Below are 23,815 nucleotides of genomic sequence, written 5' to 3' on the forward strand. Positions count from 1 at the left end.
ACTGACTAATGCAACAACTTTATGAGGGAGGCAGATAACAGATATTGTCACCGAGTCTTCACACATTGATTTATTTGCCCAAGATCTTGTAGCTGTCAAGTGCCAGAGGAGCAATTGAAGCTTGGTCTTTCCCATTTCTGGTTCCTTGTTGATGCCACGTTGCCATTAAGAGAGATTTAAGAAAAACAAGTTTAAGAAGATAAATTGGATTTCAGAGGAGGAGAAATGTACATACATTGTTATGGGATTTCAGATGAGCTTTTCTGTCAGCTACTGAAAATGAGAAACTGGTTTTTAGGAATATATTGAGAAACAGGATTGCAAATTTTGGAGACACTGGCACTTAGGTTGAAGCCAGAGACTGGATAGATCACCCAGGAAGAGAAGAAGAGGAGAAGGTAAAAATGGTAAAGGTGGAATTCTGGGAGGCACTAGCATTTAAGGGGCTGGTGGAAACGGGTCAAAGAAGTAAAGGATAGGAGGAGTTTTAAGGCGTTTCTAGGAAACTTCCCCTGCTTCTAAATCAGACTCTGGTACCTACTGTTCATTGGTTTAAAAATGATGAAACCCAGCAGGTACGGTGGCTCATGCCTGTAATCCCAGCACTTTGGGAGGCTGAGGTGGGTGGATCACCTGAGGTCAGGAGTTCGAGACCAGCTTGACCAACATGGAGAAACCCCGTCTCTACTAAAAATACAAAAATTAGCCGGGCATGGTGGCGCATTTCTGTAATCCCAGCTACTCAGGAGGCTGAGGCAGGAGAATCGCTTCAATCCGGGAGGCGGAGGTTGTGGTGAGCCGAGATCGTGCCATTGCACTCCAGCCTGGGCAACAGGAGTGAGACTCCGTCTCAAAAAAAAAAAAAAAAAAAAACCCTCATGCTAATATTTATTGCCCCTGGAACTGGCTTCACCTGGAACTTTGAAACATATCTTGGTCTTCTCCCCTGTATGAATTCTCCATTCTAGCTAGATAATTCTTTATTGTATCCAAACACAAAGTTAATCCCTTCGTGTACAACTTTGCTTGTGTATACTTCCTGTGTGGGTTTCAGCATCAGATAAATCTGGGTTTGAATTTCAGCTCCGCCTGTCTGTGGCCTTTGGAATGTTAGTTAATCCACAGCCTTACTCTTCTCAGCTGAAAGCAGTGATGACTAATTAGCGATTTTACAGCATTTTGCAAATAGGTTTAATCTATCTGAAAATGCCTGCCTAGCATGGGGTGCTTCTTAAAGATCAGCCGCCTTTCTTCTGTCTAGATGGAGGAGCTAGGGTTCCGCCCAGGGACCACTGCCCTAGCCTTTTTTTCCCCCGCCTCTTTACAGTTCTATGTCTTAACAATTATAATTAGCTCTTATAACAGCTGATGCACATAATGTAAAGCTAGAGAAAACCTTAGAAAACATTTTACAGGTGATGAAACGAAAGGGAGGAGATAGGAAACATCGTCTTTGCCTTAGAGGCACTTATGGTCTAGAAGGGAGAACTATGCCCTCTTTGCCAGCCCCCCCAACCCATTTTGACCTTCAGCATCTATTGTCTTGACCTATTTTCTAGTTGTTTCATCTGTGTTTTCTCCAAAATCACAGTCATCTAATATACATTTTTTACTGAAGTGTGAGCTTCTACTTGCATGTCAGATGAGCATAATTTTGCCTTCTGATTCTTTAACTGTGTCTCCCTTTATTTCCCCTTGACAATACAGCACCTTAGGTAATATGCTTTTTACATTTTGGAATGCTATTGAGTTGAGAAAGTGCAGAGAAAGGTTCTTATTCTGGTTAAAGTATTATAAAACAGAACAAGAAAGTACATGTAAAGTACTTGTTTGGCATCTGGCATATAGTAGATGTTCAGTGTTTTTTTGAGACAGGGTCTTGCTCTCTCACCCAGGCTGAAAAGCAGTGGTGCCATGTTGGTTCACTGCAACCTCTGCCTCCCAGGCTCAAGTGATCCTCCTGCCTCAGCTTCCTGAGTAGCTGGGGCTACAGGTGTGCACCACCACACCCGGGTAATTTTTGTATTTTTTGTAGAGACGAGGTCTTGCTATATTGCTCAGGCTGGTCTGGAACTCCTAGGCTCAAGTGATCCACCCACCTTGGCCTCCCAGAGTGCTGGGGTTACAAGTGTGAGCCACCGTGCTTAGCCTGTTTTTTTTTTTAATTATAAAAAGTTATCAAGTAAACCATGAACCAGTCTGAAAAACTGATTATTTTCCCCCAGTATTCCTGGTGTGATTAGGTGAGGGATGGAAAATGTTCCATGATAGTGGTATTTTGTAACTCAAAATTAGTTCTGTTGGGTTTTGCCTTGTGTTACAAAGTATACTGAACAGCTTTCCCCATTCTCATCTTTAAGGAGTCAGACTGTTTAAAATCTCAGCAGTACTAGATATGGAGAGTGGGGTGTTTATAGTTTTGTTTTTTTGTTTTTGAGATGGAGTCTCGCTCTGTCGCCCAGGCTGGAGTACCATGACACGATCTCGGCCCACTGCAAACTCCACCTCCCGGGTTCAAGCGATTCTCCTGCCTCAGCCTCCCGAGTAGCTGGGATTACAGGTGTCCACCACCAGGCCCAGCTAATTTTTGTATTTTCATTAGAGACGGAGTTTCACCATCTTGGCCAGGCTGGTCTTGAACTCCTGACCTCATGATCCACCTGCCTCGGTCTCCCAAAGTGCTGGGATTACAGGCTTGAGGATGTTTATAGTTTTTGAAGTAGTTATTTTCAAAGACAGGTTTCCCTCCAGTTCTGAACCTTTACTACTCTTCAGACTCGGGACCCAAATCCATTTGGATACAATTTTTTTAGACTGGGCTGTCTGGAGGAAATGGTATCCCTCCTTACTCAAGCCCTCACTGTCTGAAACTTAGGAACCTACTGGCATCTGAGAGCTACAGATACTTGTATTCCTATTGATTCTACCTACCAATCTAATGTTGCATTCATTAGAAGTAAAGGGCACCATGTCTGAGGTAAAATTGAGACCAGTTTGCAAGGTGTGTTTGGTTTCTTAACATTGAAGGTTGTGAAAGGAAAGATTTTAAACATATCTTTAAGCAACTGCCACGTGCATGTCCAGAATGGCACCTTCTGTGTGTGTCATGGAGAAGTTCTGGCTTATATTTTCAGTGTTTCTTTACTATAAATCATCCCTGTTTTAAAGAGAAGGGCCAAATACAGTAGCTAGATGTTTTATGCACTGAAAGGCATAGTAACTCTTAGGTTATGCTTCTCCAGTTGACCAGAGTCATTATGTATGTCTTGAACAAGAAACTGAGTATTTAAATGCTATTTGATAGGCAAAACTCCTTTCAAAACATGAATCCCTAGGGGAAGAATTACTAAAAAGGACCCTTATAATGAGGATGCAGTCTGTTTGTGTCTTGAGGGAGGATGTCTCTTCCTTGCCCTTGTAAATCTTCCTTAAATGATGTAAATAATATCTAGTCTGCATACAAACCTTTTTAAAGTTATGTCATTTTAAAAATTATAAAAGGAATACATGCGTGTTAAAAGTAGAAATATACCTGGTAAAATTCCTCTTCATCCCAGTCTCATTCCTCTTCATTTTTGAAAGAGTCTAAAAGGGAAATACAACTATGTATTTTACACCAAAATCTCATCCATTGAGACATTTTTATTAATGAGTTTACCTTGTGGTTTCAGAGCTGCTCAGAATTAACTCTGAAGCCCAGTCACCCGTATCACTAGGGGCCGTCTCAGTTGGCTGGCTGGGAGCTGCCTGTATGGTAATCCAACCTCACTGGCCAGAATGACATCCCAATAGGCAAAGGCAGGAATAAAAATGACCATGATAGGGGTAGGGGCAGGAAGACCTCATCTAGCTACCTTAATTATTTGAACGTTCTCTTTAAAAGAGGGATGACTTAGCAAAGAAACCCTGAAAATGTAAGACAGACCTTCTCCATACACACATAGGAGAGGCCATGCCAGACAACGTTAGTACAAGTTGAGCATCCAAAATGCTCTGAAATCCAAAATTTTTGGGGCACTGACATGATGCCACTGATGTATATTAAGTACTTAAATGTGAAAATTCCACCCACATGTAAGGAATAGAAACTTTATTTCATGCACAAAAGTATTTAATACATCGTATAAAGTTACCTTCAGGCTGTATGTATAAAGTATATATGAAATGTGTTTGGACGTGGGTTGCATTCCCAAGATATCTCATGTATATGTAAATATTCCGAAATCAGAAACACTTCTGATCTCAAGCACTTCAGATAAGGGATTCAACCTATACTTTATAATTTCCATCGAGACAACCAGGAGTGGCAGGTCTTTAACATTCATGGGTCAGTCCTGTGAACACTGGCCAAAGGGTGAGTTCTTAAAATGCCGCAGGTGTGCCTAAGTCTGTAAAATACCACTAAATTCTAAGAGGCAGGGTTTCAGCTGGGAGTACTCAGGCATTTAGGAATTTATTGTATCTTACCACCATCATTTGTCTTTGGAGGGAAGATGCCTGATACCTAGCCTTTGACTGAAACACATATTTTGCTTACTCTGCGCCAATCGCTGTTCCTAAGTATACATTCACATATTTAATCTTAACCGTGGCTCTATGAGTTAAATGCTCATATTATTGCCATTTTGTGGATGAGGAAACCGAGGCACAGAGAAATTAGTGACTTGCCCAAGTCACACAGCCAGCATGAATCCAGTTTGGCTCTGCCAGCGTTTTCTTAGAAATGTTACATTTTTGTTACAGTAGCTTTGTTCTGAAACGCTAAGCACCTATCTTCTCACTTTGTAACTAGTGTAAAAGTTTGCCAAATTATTGAAGAGTCCTGTGTTCTGATCCTAATACATACATCCAGTTAAAGTAATTTTTCTCCTGCCATGTGCTGTTTACTTGCCAATTCAGGTTTCAGATCTACTTCCTGTTTTTCTGTTGAATAAGGTTCTGAGAAACATTTTCCTTTTGTTAAATTCAAAATGGCTACTTGGTGCTTCTGCTGCTTTCACACAGTTTTTTTCCTCCTTCTAGAGTCAATGCATGTGTTGATGTGGTGCTCTCAGGGGTGAAGCTCTTGCAGGCACTTGGCCTTAGTCCTGGGAATGGGAAAGATCACAGCATTCTGCATTCAAGGAATGATCTGGAAGAAGCCTTCATTCACTTCATGGGGAAGGGAGCAGCTGCTGAGCGCTTCTTCAGTGATAAGGAAACTTTTCACGACATTGCCCAGGTTGCGTCAGAGTTCCCAGGAGCCCAGGTCTGTTTGGTTCAGCAATAGTAAATTAAGGGTGGAAAAAGATGCCTTTTTCATATGGTTCCTAGAAGTAAGCAGGCAACTTTTCATTCCAGTTTGAAGAGGAGGGGAGCAAAATCACCCCTGGTTGAAAACTGTGGGTCTAGGTTGATGGTTCTCAGACTTGAGCATGTGTCAGAATCATTTGGAGAGGCTGTTGAAACACAGATTTCTGGGCCTACTATCAGAGTTCAGATTCAGTAGATGTGGGATGGGACCCAAGAATTTACCTTTCCAGCGAGTTTCCTGGTTGATCCTGTAGGTCTGAGAACCTTCTTTTGAGAACCACTGGTCTGCAGGGTAGAACCTGTCGGAGTTAGAACCTTAGTGGTTTCCAAGCTCACCTGGTGATTATATACAAAGCCCTGCATGGTCCAGGCACTTCCTGGAGGTTCACGTGGAATAAGAGGCAGTGCTGGGGCTGGAGACCCAACCATGGCTCTTCCGACCTCACCCCAGTATGCCTGCTCCTGCATGTACCCTCATGCCTCTTGAGGCTGAGTTTTGGTTGGTTGGTTATCTCCCGTGTCTTGCCCCCAACCCATTCTTCCTCTTCATTTAAACCTCCCTTTGGCTGGGCACCCAGTCTGGTTTGGTAGTTCTAGCCAAGGAAGCTCTTAATGCCATTTTTAATTGGCACCTTTCACAGGCAAACCTTTGTGACTGCTTTTATTTTGATGACTTAAGATTTTAGGCCGGGCACAGTGGCTCACGCCTGTAATCCCAGCACTTTGGGAGGCTGAGGCAGGTGGATTGCTTGAGCCCAGGAGTTTGAGACCAGCCTGGGCAACATGGTGAAACCCTGTCTCTACAAAAAATACGAAAAATTAGCTGGGCATGGTGGCATGTGCCTGTGGGAGGATCACCTGAGCCCGGGAGGTCAAGGCTGCAGTGAACCATGATCGTGCCACTGCACTCCAGTCTGGGCAACAGGGTGTGACCCTGTCTCAAAAAATTTTTAAAAATAAGTTTTTTGTCTTCGAAGCTGCCTATTTGAACATTAGAAATGGACATAGGCATTACCTAGCTGAGTTTCTAAAGGTGACAGCAAGTTAAGATTTCAGTTATTATCATTTTCACAGCTGGGATCAGTAGTGAAATTCTTATCTCTTATGAGAGAATCTCAATAGTTCTAACATGATGAGTTCACTGCTCAAAAGTCTTTATGATTATGGAATTTAAACCAGTTTGATTTCTCTTCTCTCTTGATTCTGCCTTTATTTCTTGATGAAAAAAATTTTTACAGCAACTTTATCTAGCTTTGTGATGGTCCAGGTTATTTCTTAACATTGTAAAACCCCTTTCACTAGGGGAGTGCCTTTTCATACTTCCTTATAGTTTAAGGCAGGTTGATAAACATTATATGAAAATTCTGAAATCCACTTTGTAGGTATCTTACTATTTTCTCAATATTTTTTTTAGTAAATTCTAACTATCGTGGTTAAATAAAACATTAAGGCTGACATGTTAAAGGGCCAAATTTCAGCCTACATGTCACAGAAAGTTTTAAATTATCTCTAAAAAGCTATTACCGTCCCACCTGAATTCGGAGGTTAGTCAGCACAAAATTGGGATAAGAGTGATGTCTACCATCTAGAATTGTTTACTCCAAGTTTGTCCAGTCTGCAGCCCAGGATGGCTTTGAATGTGGTCCAACACAAATTCATAAACTTTCTTAAAACATTATGAGATTTAACCCCCCTCCACCCTTTTTTTTTAATAGCTCATCAGCTGTCGTTATTGTTAGTGTATTTTATGTGTGACCCAAGACAATTCTTCCAGTGTGGCCTAGGGCGGCCAAAAGATTGGACACCCCTGGTTTAGTCTATGCCTCTGTGTGGGCTGAGGACTAGGAAGCTGGGATAGCAGCATTCCACCCAGGTAACACTATTAGGCTTTTCAACTTTTATAACAGAACAGCAACCTTAGCTGTTATGTGTCAGATTTCCAAGGCACATGGATCCATCCTTAGCAACATGGAACACCAACCTTGAATTATTTGTTCTCCGGATCCTCAGCTGAGAGATGTGGTGTTTAAGGGAAAGTACTGTCCTATATTAGGGGCCCATTATCTTTAGAATTTACTTCCAGGAAAACTTTTATATTTCCCAACACATCAGTGTGTTTCTTCATTTCTCAAAATTTAGCAACAAACATTTACTGAACACTTCAGAAGAAGACAGTCCCTGCCCCGAAGGACCTAGTTGTGTACCCAGGTGATAGTAGCCCAAGTGGACAAGAGCTGCATTAGAGGTTTGTTCAGGTTATAGGGGTAGGAAGAGATCTGTAATCCCATCTGGTGAGGGCGGTTGTGAAGGCTGAGATGTCAGTGGGGTAAGGGGAACAGAGAAGGCATTACAGAAGAGGTGACACTGCAGCTGATTCTTGGAAAGTGATCAGGGTTTTGCCTAGTATATGAGAAGGGGAGGGTGTCCTAATGGAAGGAAACAGCATGTGCCAAAGGCACAGAGACAGAGGAAGGCTGACTTGGAGAGCTGTAAGCAGGGTGTGGAAGGGAAGGGCAGGAGATGAAGGTGGTAAGGAAAGCGTGGGTTAGATAAAGGCTGTATGTGCCTCACTCAAGAGTTAGATTTTAGTTCATTATAGTATGTACTGAATGATTTTCCACAGGATAGTGAAATTTTTCTTCATTTTAGAAGGACTGTAATGTAGAAGATAAGCCCTGTCCACACTTCCTGTTTCCTATGTCTCTTCTGGCTGTCTGTAAGCTCAGAGCTGAATTTGATCAACAGTTAAAGCATTCAGACTCATTTTCATGGTTGTCCTGTTTATTTTCTTCACCTTATTACTCACTTTCTATTTCTGTATTGCATTCACTTCATCTGTGTGTCCTTTGATGTAAAATCACCTCAAAATGTTTTTGGGAAAATGGACTATAAATTAATTTTTTAAATAAAAAATGATTAAACTTGGGTGATATAGTTGTATTAAAATACTGTCTAAAAGCCTTGAACTCTCTTACAGCACTATGTAGGAGGAAATGCAGCTTTAATTGGACAGAAATTTGCAGCCAACTCAGATTTAAAGGTAGGTCAAATTTTTAGATTAAAACCTGTGCCTTTCCCTAGTGTTTCAATAATTTTAGGAGCAAGAATGAGTATCTATTCCTTGATTCAACTTAGGGATCACCATGTCCCAGACCCTGGGTCTTTTGTTAGGAAGCAGTAATAGTAGGAGATAGTAGTAACTAATACTTTCTGAGTGTTTACTCTGTGCCTGACATTGTCTTTAGTGCTTTGCATAGATTATCTAATCCTTGCAACAAACCCTGTAAGGCTAGTCGGTACTGCCATTGTTCTTCCTTTCTACATGAGAAAACTTGAGGCAGACAGAGGTTCACAACTGATAGGTAATGGAATGAGGAATTTAACCCAGGCAGTCTGACCCAATAACCCATGTTCTTAGGCACCATATCATGTAATAGTTAGGAGCATGTGGGCCTTGAGACTGAGGATTATACAAGTCATGAAAGAAAACACAGTTGGCCGTGTTGGTGAGCCTGGATGTTGGTGAGTGCCAAAAATAAAAGCCACTAGATGAGAGTCGGTAGAGGAGTGTCTTCAAGACTTAAATTGTTTGGTTTAAGTAGAATTAAAAATTGTTGCCATGTTCACAGTAACACCTGAGTAAGAAGTTTCTCTTGCTATGAGTAGAATAGGCCTGAAGGGGGAGGCCAGCAAGAAAGTTATTGCTGTTGTCCTGTAAAATGATTAAGGTTTGGATTAGAGCAGCCAGAGAGGAGAAACATATATCTAAAACCTACTGCAATACATGGGGAACAAAAAAAAGATTTAACAAAGATGATTCTGGAGTAAATAACCTTGATCAGTGCAGAATGGTTGTGGCCGCTAACACTAGAGAACAGACTGTGAACAGTCTTCTAGTTTTGGGGGACAAGCCTAAAAATAGAAATGTGAGGCAGAGTGGTGGAACCAGAAGCCAGAGACGAACTCAGAAATACGGATAGGTCATCAGCAGTTTCAGGGAAAAATTCATATGAAGCCACACTATACACCTGGAGATAGATGTGCTTTCAGTTTAGAGAGGATATTAAAGTGTGAACATTCATATTTTAATAGGAATCAAAGTTCTCATGAAATATTAGGGTAGAAAATACTTCTAAGAAAGAATAATAAAATAAAAAGAAAATATAGACTTTTGCAGTCATTGTGTTTATACATTGTAATTAACTCCCAAATAGAGAAGATTAGAAATTCCAGGGCTGACCTTTGGAACTATTACCAGCTAATGGGTGGAAGAAAAGGAGATTGATCATAAGCCCTTTAGAGAGAGCCCAGGCCATTCCCATCAGAATCCCAGGAGTTTTCATGGGTTCCTAAGAGGCCACCCTCCTGATCCTGAGAAATAATTCTGGCCTCTGGGAAGACAATACCCTGGACGGTCATGGCTGAGTACAAGATTGACCTTTCAGTATTGACCTCCCCTGGGACCAGCATTTGCTCTTGGTCTCTGGAGTAGCTGGTCCTGGGACCAGTCTGATTGGAAGGCATTCTAATAAAACAGGTATGGCTTTGGTAGGAGATGAGGAAAGAGAAGCGTTCTGTTACTCAATCCTCACAACAATCTTATGATTTCAAAGATAGAGGTCTGGAGAGGCTAAGTAAGGGGCACCTGGCTAGTAAATGATAGAGCCAGGATTCAAGTGTCAGGCTCTGCCTTTACTTCACCCTCTCTCTCAGAGAGACTCAGTTTAACTTGCTGAAATGCTTCTCAACATGGACTGAGAGATCATCTGAGAACTACAGAGATTAAGAACTAGGTATTTTCCAGAGGTGGTAATCATAGCTAGCACTTCCTTCTATAGTTTTTTACCATATACCAGGCACTGTTTTAAGTTAGGTACTTTAAATGTGTATGAACCAATTTACATCTTCATAGGGCCCTAAAGGGAAGTCTTTTTATTATCCCCATTTTGCAGATAGGAAAAATGAGGCGTGGAGAAGTTAAAACTGGTGAAAATCACATACCTAATAATGGGTAGAACTGGGAATTGAACCCAAGTAGTCAAGCTTCAGAATCCATTCTCCTAATAGCCATGCTATATTGCATCTTTGAAATAGACGCTGGTGAATATAGTAAAGGCAGGTTTCATGGAATGATCGAATAGAAACCTAATTTCAGGAGAGGAACCGTGCCTTTAAAAAATATACTTGTGTAATCCCAGCACTTTGGAAGGCCAAGGCAGGCAGATTACCTGAGGTCGGGAGTTCAAGACCAGACTGGCCAACATGGTGAAACCCCATCTTAACTAAAAATACAAAAACATTAGCCGGGCATGGTGGCAGGCGCTTGTAGTCCCAACTACTCAGGAGGCTGAGGCAGGAGAATGGCTTGAACCCGGGAGGCGGAGGTTGCAGTGAGCCGAGATCATGCCACTGCACTCCAGCCTGGGCGACAGAGCGAGACTCCATCTCAAAAAAATATATACTTGTGGAATTTAGCCAAGAATTAGGAATAGTTATTTTATTTTGTCAAATGCTGCTTGTGTCAAATTCTGTATTTACTGAGGTTATTTTGTGGTTTTTTGTTTTTTAGTTTGATATATGGTAATTATATTGACTTTCACATATTAAACCAACCTTGCATCTCTAGGATAAAGCTTACTTTGTTCTGATGTATTCATTATCCTTTTCATATATTCGGTTTACTAAAATTGTGTTTAAAATTTTTACGTCCTCTGTATTTTTCTTTTGTTGTAATGTCTGTGGTTTTGCTGTCAGGGCAATACTGGCCTTGTAGAGTAAGTTGGAAAGTGTTTCCCCCTCTTCAGTTTTTTGAGAGACGGGATCTGGCTTTGTCACCCAGGCTGGAGTGCAGTGGCATGATCTCGGCTCACTGCAACCTCTGCCTCCTGCGCTCAAGCCATCCTCCCACCTCAGCCAAGTTCCCGAGTATTTAGGACTGCAGACACATATCACGACAGCCAGCTAATTATTTTGTATTTTTTTGTAGAATTGAGGTTTCACCATGTTGCCAGGCTAGTCTCAACTCCCGACCTCAAGCAGTCCTCCCTTAGCCTCCCAAAGTGCTGGGATTACAAGTATGAGCCACCACACCTAGCTTCTCTTCAATTTTTTTTTTTTTCTTAAGATGGAGTCGTGCTCTGCCCAGACTGGAGTGCAGTGGTGCGATCTCAGCTCACTGCAATGTCTGTCTCTCAGGTTCAAGTGATTCTCATGCCTCAGCCTCCTGAGTAGCTGGGACTATAGGTGTGCGCCACCATGCCCAGCTAATTTTTGTATTTTTTAGTAGAGAGGGAGTTTCACTGTGTTGGCCAGGCTGGTCTCCAACTTCTGATCTCAAGTAATCCATCTGCCTCTCAGCCTTCCATAGTGCTGGGATTCATCCACCACACCTGGCCCTTTCTTCAATTTTTAAAACAGAGTTAGTGTCGAATTGGTATTGTACCTTCCTTAAATGTTTATAGAATTTAAGCCTTCTAGTGAAGCCTTCTAGGCCCAGGGTTTTCTATGTAGGAAGATTTTAAATAACTGATTTCTTCAGTAGATATAGGGAAATCCAGATTTTCCTTTTTTTTTTTTTAAATGAGCTTTAATAGTTTGTATCTGTCAAGGAATTTGTTTCATCTAAGTTGTTGGATTTATTGGCATAAAGTTAATTATGGTATTCTATTATTCCTTTAAAATCTCTACAATTTGTAGTGTTTTCCTTCTCATTCCTGATATTGGTCATTTGTATCTTCTTTTTTTTCCTGATCAGCTTGGCTAGAGGTTTATAAATTTTATTGCTCTTTTTAATAAGTAATTAGCTTTTGGTTAATTGATTTTTTTCTCTGTTTTTCTATTTTCATTGGATTTTGCTTGCTTCAGATTTAACTTGCTCTTTTTCTAGTTTCTTAACATGAAAAGCTACAGTCATTGATTTGAGACCTTTCCTGTTTTCTCATATAGGGGTTTAGTGCTATAAATTTCCTCTTAAGTACTGCTTTAGCTACATCACAAAGATTTTGATACATTATTTTTATTTTCATTCATTTCAAAATACTAATATCCCTTTGATTTATTGAGAGGTGCCATTTAATAGCCCATTCATGGACTACTTAGAGGTATGTTATTTAGTTCCTAAATATTTGGGGATTTTCAGATGTCTTTCTGTTACTGATTTCTATTTCCAGTATGGTCAGAAAATACGCTTTCTATGACCTGAATCCTACTAAGTTTTTGAGACGTTTTTTATGGTGCAGAATATGGTCTCTCTTGGTGAGGTTCTGTGTGTACTTGAAAGCTTCAAGAATATACATAAGCCTTTCTGTTGTCAGGTCGAGTGTTCTGTAAATGTCAATTAGATGAAGTTGATCTATAGTGTTGTTCAAGTCTTCTATATTCTTACTGGTTTTTTTTTTTTTTTTTTTGTCTATTTGATCTGTCAGTTATGAAGAGGGATGTTGACATCTCCAACTGTAATTTTGGATACTTGTCTATTTCCTTTATAGGTCTGTAACTTTTTGCTTTATGTATTTTGAAACTCTTATTAGGTACATAAATGTTTAGGATTGTTACATCCCTTTCATGAATTAATTCCTTTATCATTACTAGGGATAAATAAAATCATTTCATAATATTCTTTGCTCTGAAATCTATTTTGATTGAAATAGCCATTCCAGCTTTCGTTTGATTAGTATTGGCATGGTATATCTTTTTCCATCTTTGTGCTTGTAATCTATTTGCATCTTTTTACCTTAAAGTGTATTTTTTATAGACAGCATATAGTTGGGGCTTGCTTTTTAATCCACTTTGACAATCTCTGCCTTTTAATCAGAGTGTTTAGACCATTTACATCTAATGTGATTATTGTTATATCAGGTTAGGTTTAAATCTGACATCTTGCTATTTGTTTGCTGTGTGTCCCATCTCTTTTTCCCTCTTTTTCTGTACTCTTTTGGATTATTTTCTATGATTTCATTTTATCTTCTCTGACTTATTAGGTATAATTCTTTTTTTCTTAGTGGTTGCATTAGGGTTTATATTGTACATCTTTAGCTTATCACAGTCTACTTTCAAGTGATAACAGGCATACCTCAGAGATACTGCATGTTTGGTTCTAGACGACTGCAATAAAACAAATACTGCAATAAAATGAAACGCATGAATTTTGTTTCCCAGTGCATTAAAAGGTATGTTTACACTGTACTGTCATCAAGTAAGTGTGCAGTACCGTTATATCTGAAAAAAAGTGTACATAGTTTTAGAGTACTTGGTTGCCAAAAAATGTTAACAATCATCTGAGCTTTCAGACAGTCATAATCTTTTTGCTGGCAGAGTGTTTTGCCTTAATGTTGATGGCTGCCGGCTGATCAGGGTGGTGGCTGAAGGTTGGGGTGGCTGTGGCAATTTCTTAAAACAACAATGAAGTTTGCCACATCAGTTAACTCTTCCTTTCACAAAAGATTTCTCTGCAGCATGTGATGCTGTTTGAAAGCATTTTACCCACAGTGGAACCTCATTCAAAATTGGAATCAGGCCAGGTACAGTGGCTCACACATGTAATTCCAGCACTTTGGGAGAATGAGGCAGCAGGATCACTTGAGCCTGGGCAACATAGCAAGACCCCCATCTCTAAAAAAAATTTTTTTTTAATTAGCTAGGCATGATGGCATATGCTTATAGTCTCAGCTACTTGGGAAGCTGAGGCAGGAAGATCTCTTAAGCCTAGGAGTTTGAGGCTGCTGTACTGTGAGCTATGATTGTGCCACTGCACTCTAGCTTGGGTGATAGAGCAAATTCCTATCTCTAAAAATGAAAAATTAAAAAACTTTTAAAAATTGGGGTCAGTCCTCTCAAGCCTTCCTGCTATTTGCCATTATCAACTAAGTGTATGTAATACTCTAAATCTTTTGTTGTCATTTCAACAATATTCATAACATCTTTACTAGAAGTTGATTCCATCTCAACCACTTTCTTTGCTCTTCCATAAGAAGCAACTCTTTATCCGTTCAAGTTTTATCATGAAGAATACAGTAATTCAGTCACATCTTCAGGCCCCACTTCTAATGCTAGTTCTCTGGCTGTTTTCACCACATCTGCAGTTACTGCAGTTTACCGAAGTCTTGAATCTCAAAGGTGTCCAAGAGGGTTAGCCTGTTAATGTTGATATGCTGACTTCCTCCTATAAATCATAAATGTTCTTAATGGCATTTAGAATGGTAAATTCTTTCCAGAAGTTTTCAGTTTACTTTGCCCAGATCCATCAGAGGAGTTATTACCCATGGCAGCTATAGCCTTATGAAATGTATTTCTTAAATTCCAGCCAGGTGCAGTGGCTCACGCCTGTAATCCCAGCACTTTGGGAGGCCGAGGTGGGCAGATCACTTGAGGCCAGGAGTTTGAGACCAGTCTGGGCAACGTGGTAAAACCCTATCTCTACTAAAAATACAAAAACTAGCCAGGTGTGGTGGTGCACGCCTGTAATCCCAGCTACTCAGGAGGCTTAGGCACAAGAATCACTTGAACCCAGGAGGTGGAGATTGCAGTGGGCTGAGATCACGCCACTATACTCCAGCCTGGGCAACAGAGGCAGACTCTGTCTCAAAAAAAAAAAAAAGTCAAAATAACTTCTTAATTTATGGGTTGCAGAATATGGGTTGCAGAATGGAGGTTGCATTAGCAGGCAATGAAAACATCATCCTTCTCCCTATACATTTCCATCAGAGCTCTTGGGCGACTAGGTATACTGTCAATGAGCAGTGATACTTTAAACATTTTTTTTTTCTGACCAGTAGTTCTGAACGGTCGGTTTAAAATACCTATTAAACTGTAAACAGGTATGCTGTCATTCAGGCTTTGTTCCATTTATAGAACACAGGCAGAGTAGATTTAGCATCATACTTAAGGATCCTAGGATTTTTCAGAATGGTCAGTGAGCATTGGCTTCAACTTAGTCACCAGCTGTGTTAGCCCCAACAAGAGTCAGTTTGTTCTTTGAAGCTTTGAAGGTAGGCATTGACTTCTGCTCTCCAGCTCTGAAAGTCCTAGATGGCATCTCCTTACAATAATCTTATGTACTTATCCAGCATTACCCTCCAACAGAAGGCTGTTTTGTATCCATCAAACCTGTTGTTTAGTGTAGCCATGTTCATCAGTGATCTTAGCTAGATCTTTTGGATAACTTGCTGCAGCTTCTACATCAGCACTTGCTGCCTCACCTTGCATTTTTATGTTGTGGAGACAGCTTCTTTCCTTAAACCTCATGAACCAACCTCTGCTAGCTTCTGACTTTTCTTTTGCAGCTTCCTCACCTCTCTCAGCCTTCACAGAATTGGAGAGAGTTAGGGCATTGCTCAGGATTAGGCTTTGGCTTAAGGGAATGTTGTAGCTTGTTTGGTCTGCTATCCAGACCATTCAAACTTTCTCCATATCAGCAATAAGGCTGTTTTGCTTTCCTTTTGTTGTTGTTGTTTTTTGTTTCTGTTTTGTTTTGTTTTGCTTTCTTACATTCGTATGTTCACTAGAGTAGCACTTTTAATCTCCTTCAAGGGCTTTTTGCATTCACAACTTGGCTAACAGCATAAGAGGCTTTTCTCAGCTTTCTACATGCCTTCCTCACTAAGCTTAATCATTTCTAGCTTTTGATTTAAAGTTAGAGATGTGTGATTCTTCCATATTCACTTGAACACATAGAGGGCATTGTAGGGTTATTAACTGGCCTAATTTCAATATTGTTATGTCTCAAGAAATTAGGCCCAAGGAGAGGGCGAGAGATGGGAACAGCCAGTCCATGGAGCGTTCAGAACACATAAAATATTTATCGATTAAGTTCACTGTCTTATGTGGGAATGATCTGTGGTGTCCAAAACAGTTATAATAGTAGCATCAAAGATCACTGATCACCATAACAGACATAATAATGAAAACCTTTGAAATGTGAGAACTACCAAAATGTGACAGAGACACGAAGTGAGCACATGCTGTTGGAAAAATGGTGCCCACAGGGGACCACAGGGTTGCCACAAACTGTCAGTTTATAAAAACTGCAGTATCTGCAGAGCACAGTAAAGTGAAGCACAATAAAATGAGGTATGCCTGTACTTCTCTCCCTCCAATCTTTATACTATTATTGTGATATATTTGACTTTTACGTGTTACAAACCTCACACTACATTTGTTAGTACTTTTCTTCAGTTATCTCTTAAAGAGATTTAAATAATCAGAAAAATAATCTTATGTACTTATCTAGCGTTACCATTTCTGTTGTTCTTCATTTCTTTGTTTAGATCCATATTTCTGTCTGGGCCATGGTGGCTCATGCCTGTAATCCGGCACTTTGGAAGGCCAAGACGGGCAGATCACTTGAGGTCAGGAGTTTGAGACGAACCTGGCATGGTCAGGTTGTTTCAGCCAACATGGTGAAACCCCATCTCTACTAAAAATACAAAAAAAAAAAAAAAAACAAATTAGCCGAGTGTGGTGGTGCGTGTCCGTAATCCCAGCTACTTGGGAGTCTGAGGCAGGAGAATCGCTTAAACACAGGAGGTGGAGGTTACAGCGAGCCGAGATCACGCCACTGCACTCCAGCCTGAGGACAGAGCAAAACTGTCTCAAAAAAATATAAAAACATATTTCCATCTCGTGTCATTCTCCCTTCTGCCAGAAGGACTTCTTTTAACATTGCTTGTGGTGTGAGTCTTCTGGTGATAAATTCTTTCAGGTTCCGTATACCTGGAAATTCTTCTACAGTAATATGCTAAGACATTTGTAGGGCTCACTAAGTTTATTCCTGTTTCCTTTTTTTTTTTGGAGACAGAATCTCGCTTTGTTGCCCATGCCAGAGTGCAGTGGCACGATCTTGGCTCTCCACCTCCCAGGTTCAAGTGATTCTCCTGCCTCAGCCTCCTGAGTAGCTGGGATTACAGGTGTGTGCCACCACGCCTAGCTAAATTTTTTGTATTTTTGGTAGAGATAGGGTTTCACCATGTTGACCAGGCTGGTCTCAAACTTCTGACCTCAAGTGATCTGCCTGTCTTAGCCTCCCAAAGTGCTGGGATTACAGGCATGAGCCATCATGCCTGGCCAGTTTATTCCTGTTTTTTAGGGATCATCCTTTATAGTCTGATGTTCACACAATGTTTTGAAAACCATTGTTTCATATATTTTGTCTTTTTTGTTGTTTCAGGCAGGAGGGTAAATATGGCCTATGGCCTTTGTTGTCTCATCTTGGAAGTGAAGCACTAGCCAAGAATTAGAGAAAGGAAGTAAAGTGGTTGGGGAAAGACTTTTTCAGAATTGGCAAGTAATGGGCATGTGTCAAGGCAGAAAAGAGAGAGGAGTATGTTTTTATCCAGAAGCTGGGATTTCTTAGACAACACGAAAGTACCTCTGTACAAAGCAGTCTGTATAAGCAGTTAATTAGCAAGTTAATGCCTTTTGAAGCTTCTGGGTGGGACATATTAAATCTGAAATGGGCCGAGTATGTTGGCTCATGCCTGTAATCCTAGCAATTTGGGAGGCTGAGTTGGGAGGATCTCTTGAGCTCAGGAGTTCGAGACTAGCCTGGGCAACATAGGTCTTGTCTCTATTAAAAATAAAAAATTAGGCCAGGTGCAGTGGCTCATGCCTGTAATCCCAGCACTTTGGGAGGCCGAGGCAGGTGGATCACAAGGTCATGAGATTGAGACCAGCCTGACCAACACGGTGAAACCCCGTCTCTACTGAAAATAATTAGTTGGGCGTGGTGGCACGTGCCTGTAATCCCAGCTACTCGGGAGGCTGAGGCAGGAGAATTGCTTGAACCTGGGAAGCAGAGGTTGCAGTGAGCCGAGATCGTGCCGCTGCACTCCAGCCTGGTGATGGAGCGAGACTCTGTCTCAAAAAAATAAAAAATTAGCCAGGTGGGGTGGCTCATGCCCGTAGTCCCAGCTACTCGGGAGGCTGAAGCAGGAGGGTCACTTGAGCCTGGGAAGTCAAGGCTGCGGTGAGCTATGATTGTACCACTGCACTCCAGCCTGGGCAACAGAGCAAAACTCTGTCTTAAAAAAAAAAAAAAAAAAACACACACACATGAAGCAGTGCTGATAACCTCTGTGGACTTTCCTTTAAATCTCAGTGCAGTCCTCATTGCTCAGTGGTTTTGAGTCTGCTAGCCTGGCCTTGAATGTTGTGTCAAAAACAGCGGTTTATTGGAGTTGAGGAACAGGAATAGATACGAAATGGCTCCTAGAAAGAATAGCCAGAGGGAGGCCCTGGTTGGAGTTGAAGAAAAAGGTTTTGGAAAAGTTGCAGAGCACCTTCCCCTGAAGTCTCTCAGTTGGGATGCTTTTTAATTCTCATATTGGAAAGGCTGTCCTATTCACTTAACAGTTGAGTAATGGAAGAGAATTTTATTCCACAAATGAGGTCACCCGGTTGAGGATATGGTGATCCAGAAACTTTTTTTATACTGTATAAAAACTCAAACAGTTTTCATCTGGCAGCTTTGTTGCAGACAACATCCCATGTCTGTTTGCCTGCACAAGGTGGAGTGAGTAAAGAAAGTGGGGGTAGGGTCTGCTTTGGCTGCCATAGTAGCACAATACCATAGACTTGGAGGCTCAAGCAACAGAAGTTTATTTTCTCACAGTGGAGACTGGAAAGCCCCAGAACAAGGTTCCAGCAAGGTGTGGCTTCTGGTAAGAAGTCTCTTCCTGGCTTGCAGGTGGCCACCTTTGCAGTGTGTTCCCACATGTCCTGTCCTTGGTGCATGCTGTGGGGGGAGAGAGATTGATCTTTCTCTCTTTTCTTATAAGGCCACCAGTTCTATCTGATTAGGACCTCACCTCACCCTTATGACCTCATTTCATATTAATTACCTTCCAAAAGCCCTATCTCCAAATAAGCCACATGGGGGTTTGGGCTTCACCATCTAAATTTGGGGAGGTGACACAAACGTGCAGTCCGCAGCAGAGGGAATGAGATGCAGCAGCTGCATAGGTGCCTGATGGCTGTGACACAGTTCTTTTGTCAGCCTCTCAGTTCTGGGTACATTATGGCCATACCCTCCAGAGGTCTTAGCCCTGGTGACATGCCTTCTGCCGCACACCTCCAAACCAACAGCTTTCAAAATTAGATTTGGATTCCAATATTTTGTTGAAATGATTAGAACCAGCCTTAATGTACTGTCCTGGGGTGCTGTTGAGGTTCTGTGGAGAAAGGAACAGGGCTCCTGATGGACTTCGTGTTGCTTGTCTCCAGGTTCTTCTTTGCGGTCCAGTTGGTCCAAAGCTACATGAGCTTCTTGATGACAATGTCTTCGTTCCACCAGAGTCATTGCAGGAAGTGGATGAGTTCCACCTCATTTTAGAGTATCAAGCAGGTAAGGAAATGAGTAAGTAATGGTGGCAAGACCAGTCAAGGGACTGTGTATTGTCAGATTGGGGTGTGACTGTGCCAGAAATTTACCTTTGTAAATTAGCAGGATCCTGTTTTTGCCATACTGAAAGCTTCCTGACCTATTGGTTCTACTGAGCTGATACTGGCCATTGTCTCAAGGGAGACTGATAGAGTATTACAATGGAAGAAAATCCCCAGGTCTACAAGCAAATTGCTCTGAACCTAAGATAAATCAGGCCATAGGAAAGCAAGCATCTCAAATAAAAGTGAAAATGTGTTAAACACACATATATAAAGTTTTCATTTATGACGAAGACAAGAGAAAGGCAGGTAGCATCCATTCAACTCTGTGCTGGATTCTGCCCTAGGCCTTTCTGACTGACTCTTCCAAGCTGCTCGGGGTTGATTCCAAGCTTCTGGCAAGTTTCTCTGGAGCATTTTATTTTTCCTTGGGTGTGTGAGTGGAAGTGTTTTGTATTTAACATCACTATATTGTTTCCCATCAGATGTTCTAATGTTAATAAATCCACATCCACTGCATCCCATCCCCTCTTCCCAGGAGATTTTATATGTTACATAGATTAGGCATCTAGTTTCTGAGAGAATCTTAAATACTTGGACATACTTTGATCCTGTGTATTTGCTGCTGTAATTTTCCCTCTGCTCAGAACTCAGACTCTTGAGTTTCTGATTCAACACATTGTTAATACACATTAAAAACTCAAGCATCTAAACAGACTAATTGGTACCTTAAAGCAGCACTTAATACTCTTCAGTGAACTACTTCCAAGTCAATTAAGAGAATCTTCTCTACTGGAGTAATTAACTTTAACATAAGATATGAACTATGTTGTTTCTTGAGAATTATGCCTTTCTCCAGGTAGAAAAAAGAGTTGTAACATGTTCTGGTTCTCTTTCGGGTGCTTACTAGAATCAGTTGGGAGTTAAAGAAGGATAGGGTCTGAAAATTAGGGACACAGCGTTGACGTAGGCAATTCATACTTAATGCTACACAAGTTTTTGAGTTTCTCAGCTTTAGTTTTCCCAAATGGGAAGTAAGAGTGATATTTTTACTGCCTGATCATTGTGGTAAGGATTAAGAGATTGGTTGGTGTGCGGAAACACTGTGAGCAGCTTGGATGAAAAGATGACCTGGCCGCGTGCAGTGGCTCACACCTGTAATCCCAGCACTTTGTGAGGCCGAAGTGGGTGGATCACGAGGTCAGGAGTTCAAGACCAGCCTGGCCAAGATTATGAAACCCCGTCTCTACTAAAAATACAAAAATTAGCCGGGTGTGGCGGCAGGCACCTGTAATCCCAGCTACTCGGTAGGCTGAGGCAGAGAATTGCTTGAGCCTGAGAGGTGGAGGTTGCAGTGAACTGAGATTGCACCACTGCACTCCAGCGTGGGCGACAGAGCGAGACTCCATCTCAAAAAGAAAAAAAATAATAAATAAATAAAAGAATGACCTGACTGTGGACTGGGAAGGGTCTGGAATTACTAAAGATGAGCCTGAGGTATTGCTGCCATGAGTTCCAGATTCATGTCACTTTTTTTTGGCACCCACAGCAGGAACTGGGGACCTTTGTGATTCCTGGTTTGTCATTTTTCCTGGTGACTACAGAGTGGAGAGTCTTATGTCTTCAGCAAGACTTTGATGTTGTATTGGACAGCTGTGCCTTGTATGTAGTTTAAAGAGACAGCACAGTTCACCTCACAAAGAGTGTCTCCATCCTTGGGTTTATAAGCTTCACACTTCGGTTTTTCTTTCCTATGCCTTTTCTGCATACAAAGCAGTGGACTTCCATTAAACTTTGTGAGGTGACATTTTCCTAGGTCCAAGGAGGGAGCCTAGTCTGGTGGCAGCAGCCCTGGGCTCAGCTCTCTCAACAGAAATCCATTCCCAGCTTCTCTCTGACCTCAGTAGGGAAATTCCAAGGGATTTGTCCACTTTTTTTTCCACATTCTCTCTTACCAGATCTCCCCAGAGAAGCCCATTGTCAGGCATGGGCTAGGAATCCAGTGAGTCACTACGCAGAGGTTTTGCTGACTTACTGGCTGAGGGCAGGATGATACATTGAGAAGAGATTGCTTGCAGAAATGAATACAACACTTTGTGAGGAAAGAGGGGCGCTAACTACCATTACAGGCAGAATTAGATCCATTTGCGTCTGCCCCCTGCCCTGGCCTCTCCAACGGGGCCATGAATATGCTGGAGGTGTTTGTGTCTAGCCTGGAGGAGTTTCAGCCAGACCTGGTGGTCCTCTCTGGATTGCACATGATGGAGGGACAAAGCAAGGAGCTCCAGAGGAAGAGACTCCTGGAGGTAATGGCACTGTTACAGAATTTCACAGATCTCAGCTGGTGGTTTTCTTTAGGTTCCAGCCTCTCTTGGCATCTGCTGCCTTGTTTCCTGTGGAAACAGCAAGCAGCTCTGCATGGTTCTTCTCATCCTTGCCTTGCAGAAGCCTGTTTATTTTTGCCTCTCACTTCCTGAAGAAATCAGTGTATTTTGAATACAGTGTGGCTCCTTTCTCCTAGGTTCAGTTAGGTCGTGTTTCCCAGCAGTGTCACTATTCAAGGGTTGAGTCCACCTCTTGCTCTCTGGAGAATATCAATGTAATATATTTTTCCCATCATACAGAGTCTTTGTTGATTTGCAAAATGTTGGATTTAGGGTTCATACCCATATTTTTTGTTGTCATGGGCATTTAGGTCATCAGTCTCTTCTCTTACTTGCTTGTTCTTTTGTTAATTCATTCTCATGGCTATATGCCAGACAACAGCATGATGCAGAAGGAATATGATAGAGGATGACACAGGCCCTGCCCTCAGCTCAGTTTACTGCCAGAGATAGACACTTGGAAAAAGTAATTGCAGGCCAGGCATGGTGGCTCACGCCTGTAATCCCAGCACTTTGGGAGGCTAAGGCAGGTGGATCACCTGAGGTCGGGAGTTTAAGACCAGCCTGGCCAACATGGTGAAATTCCGTCTCTATTGAAAATACAAAAATTAGCCAGGCGTGGTAGCGGGTACCTATAATCCCAGCTCCTCGGGAGGCTGAGGCAGGAGAATCGCTTGAACGTGGGAGGCAGAGGTTGCAGTGAGCCGAGATTGCGCCATTGCACTCCAGCTTGGGCAACAGGGCGAAACTCCATCTCAAAAAAGGAAAAAAGAAAAAGTAATTGCAAAATCATGTGCCTCAGTCCTGTATTAGGGTTAGTGGTGGCCCTGGAAAGGAGGTAATCAACTCTGCTTAGGGGTGATAGAGTTAGGAAAGGCTTCACATTTAGGGAGGAACTAGCACTTGAACTTGGGTCTTTAAACAGTCATTCCTCTAAAGCAACTCACATAGAAGAAACTGGAGCAGCCAGATAGTCTGACCCTTTGGATCAGGTGCCCAGAAACCACTGATGGGCGGCAGGGAAGAGGAGATGCAGTGAGCTTGGCTGTTGGGAAGAAATTCAGCCTGCTTAAGTTCCAACTGAATGAAAGATGCTCAGGGCAATGCTGTGAGGAAGAATGTGCTTTAAACAATGACAGCCTGTACTGTCTGCAGGGCGTGCGTGCTGCGCGCTGTATGCTGGTATTTGGAAGTCATGCTGCCGTTCTGTACTGTCTTTCCTGTGTCTGAGAGCTCAAGTAGGGCTCTCCTGGGACTCAGGGGGAGCTAATTACCTTGAGAAAGGCCTATAGCACCCATACTGTGTTTCTATTTCTTAGCTGGGTTTGGGTTTAGGTTTTTGGTTTGTTTCTTGCAGTGCCATGCTGACCTTAGACCATTGTTGCTGGGGTCTCCTCAGCCAGAAACCAGCCTGCTTGGAGCCAAGGCTCCTGTGAGGTGCCTGAAAGTGCCCCCACAGCTAGGAGACCTAAAGCCTCTTCCTTTTCTTCCCATTCTGTTGACTGGGTTTTTCCAGGGGAGGAGTGGGGCCAGTTAAAAGCTCCCCATGCCAACCGATTCATCTTCTCTCACGACCTCTCCAACGGGGCCATGAATATGCTGGAGGTGTTTGTGTCTAGCCTGGAGGAGTTTCAGCCAGACCTGGTGGTCCTCTCTGGATTGCACATGATGGAGGGACAAAGCAAGGAGCTCCAGAGGAAGAGACTCTTGGAGGTAATGGCACTGTTACAGAATTTCACAGATCTCAGCTGGTGGTTTTCTTC

The 23,815-nt window shown here is 42.0% G+C and overlaps 1 protein-coding gene and 1 long non-coding RNA gene across 12 annotated transcripts in view; one reads left to right on the forward strand and one right to left on the reverse strand.

Annotated features, from left to right (window-relative positions):
* The window catches only part of ADPGK (ADP dependent glucokinase), a 32,296-nt gene that overhangs the window by 3,656 nt on the left and 4,825 nt on the right, over nt 1-23,815 (forward strand). For 4 of the 11 annotated variants that reach the window (XM_055277864.2, XM_055277863.2, XM_055277867.2 and 1 more), the window contains exons 2-5: nt 5,023-5,248; nt 8,270-8,332; nt 19,510-19,630; nt 23,569-23,765. In XM_055277864.2, coding sequence (XP_055133839.2) covers nt 5,023-5,248; nt 8,270-8,332; nt 19,510-19,630; nt 23,569-23,765 — 607 coding nt within the window. Of the gene's footprint in view, nt 1-5,006; nt 5,249-8,269; nt 8,333-19,509; nt 19,631-21,736; nt 21,975-23,568; nt 23,766-23,815 lie in introns of those variants that run through there. The other 7 variants (XM_055277869.2, XM_055277870.2, XM_055277865.2 and 4 more) reach the window with 6 other exon arrangements.
* LOC134736599 (uncharacterized) lies at nt 53-16,575 on the reverse strand. Its single transcript, XR_010120695.1, has 3 exons — nt 16,526-16,575; nt 3,533-3,585; nt 53-144 (listed from the first exon to the last, which is right to left on the reverse strand). It is a non-coding gene; the product is annotated as an uncharacterized lncRNA (long non-coding RNA).

Source organism: Symphalangus syndactylus, chromosome 5 (genome assembly GCF_028878055.3).
Source record: "Symphalangus syndactylus isolate Jambi chromosome 5, NHGRI_mSymSyn1-v2.1_pri, whole genome shotgun sequence".
Classification (NCBI taxonomy): Eukaryota; Metazoa; Chordata; class Mammalia; order Primates; family Hylobatidae; genus Symphalangus; species Symphalangus syndactylus.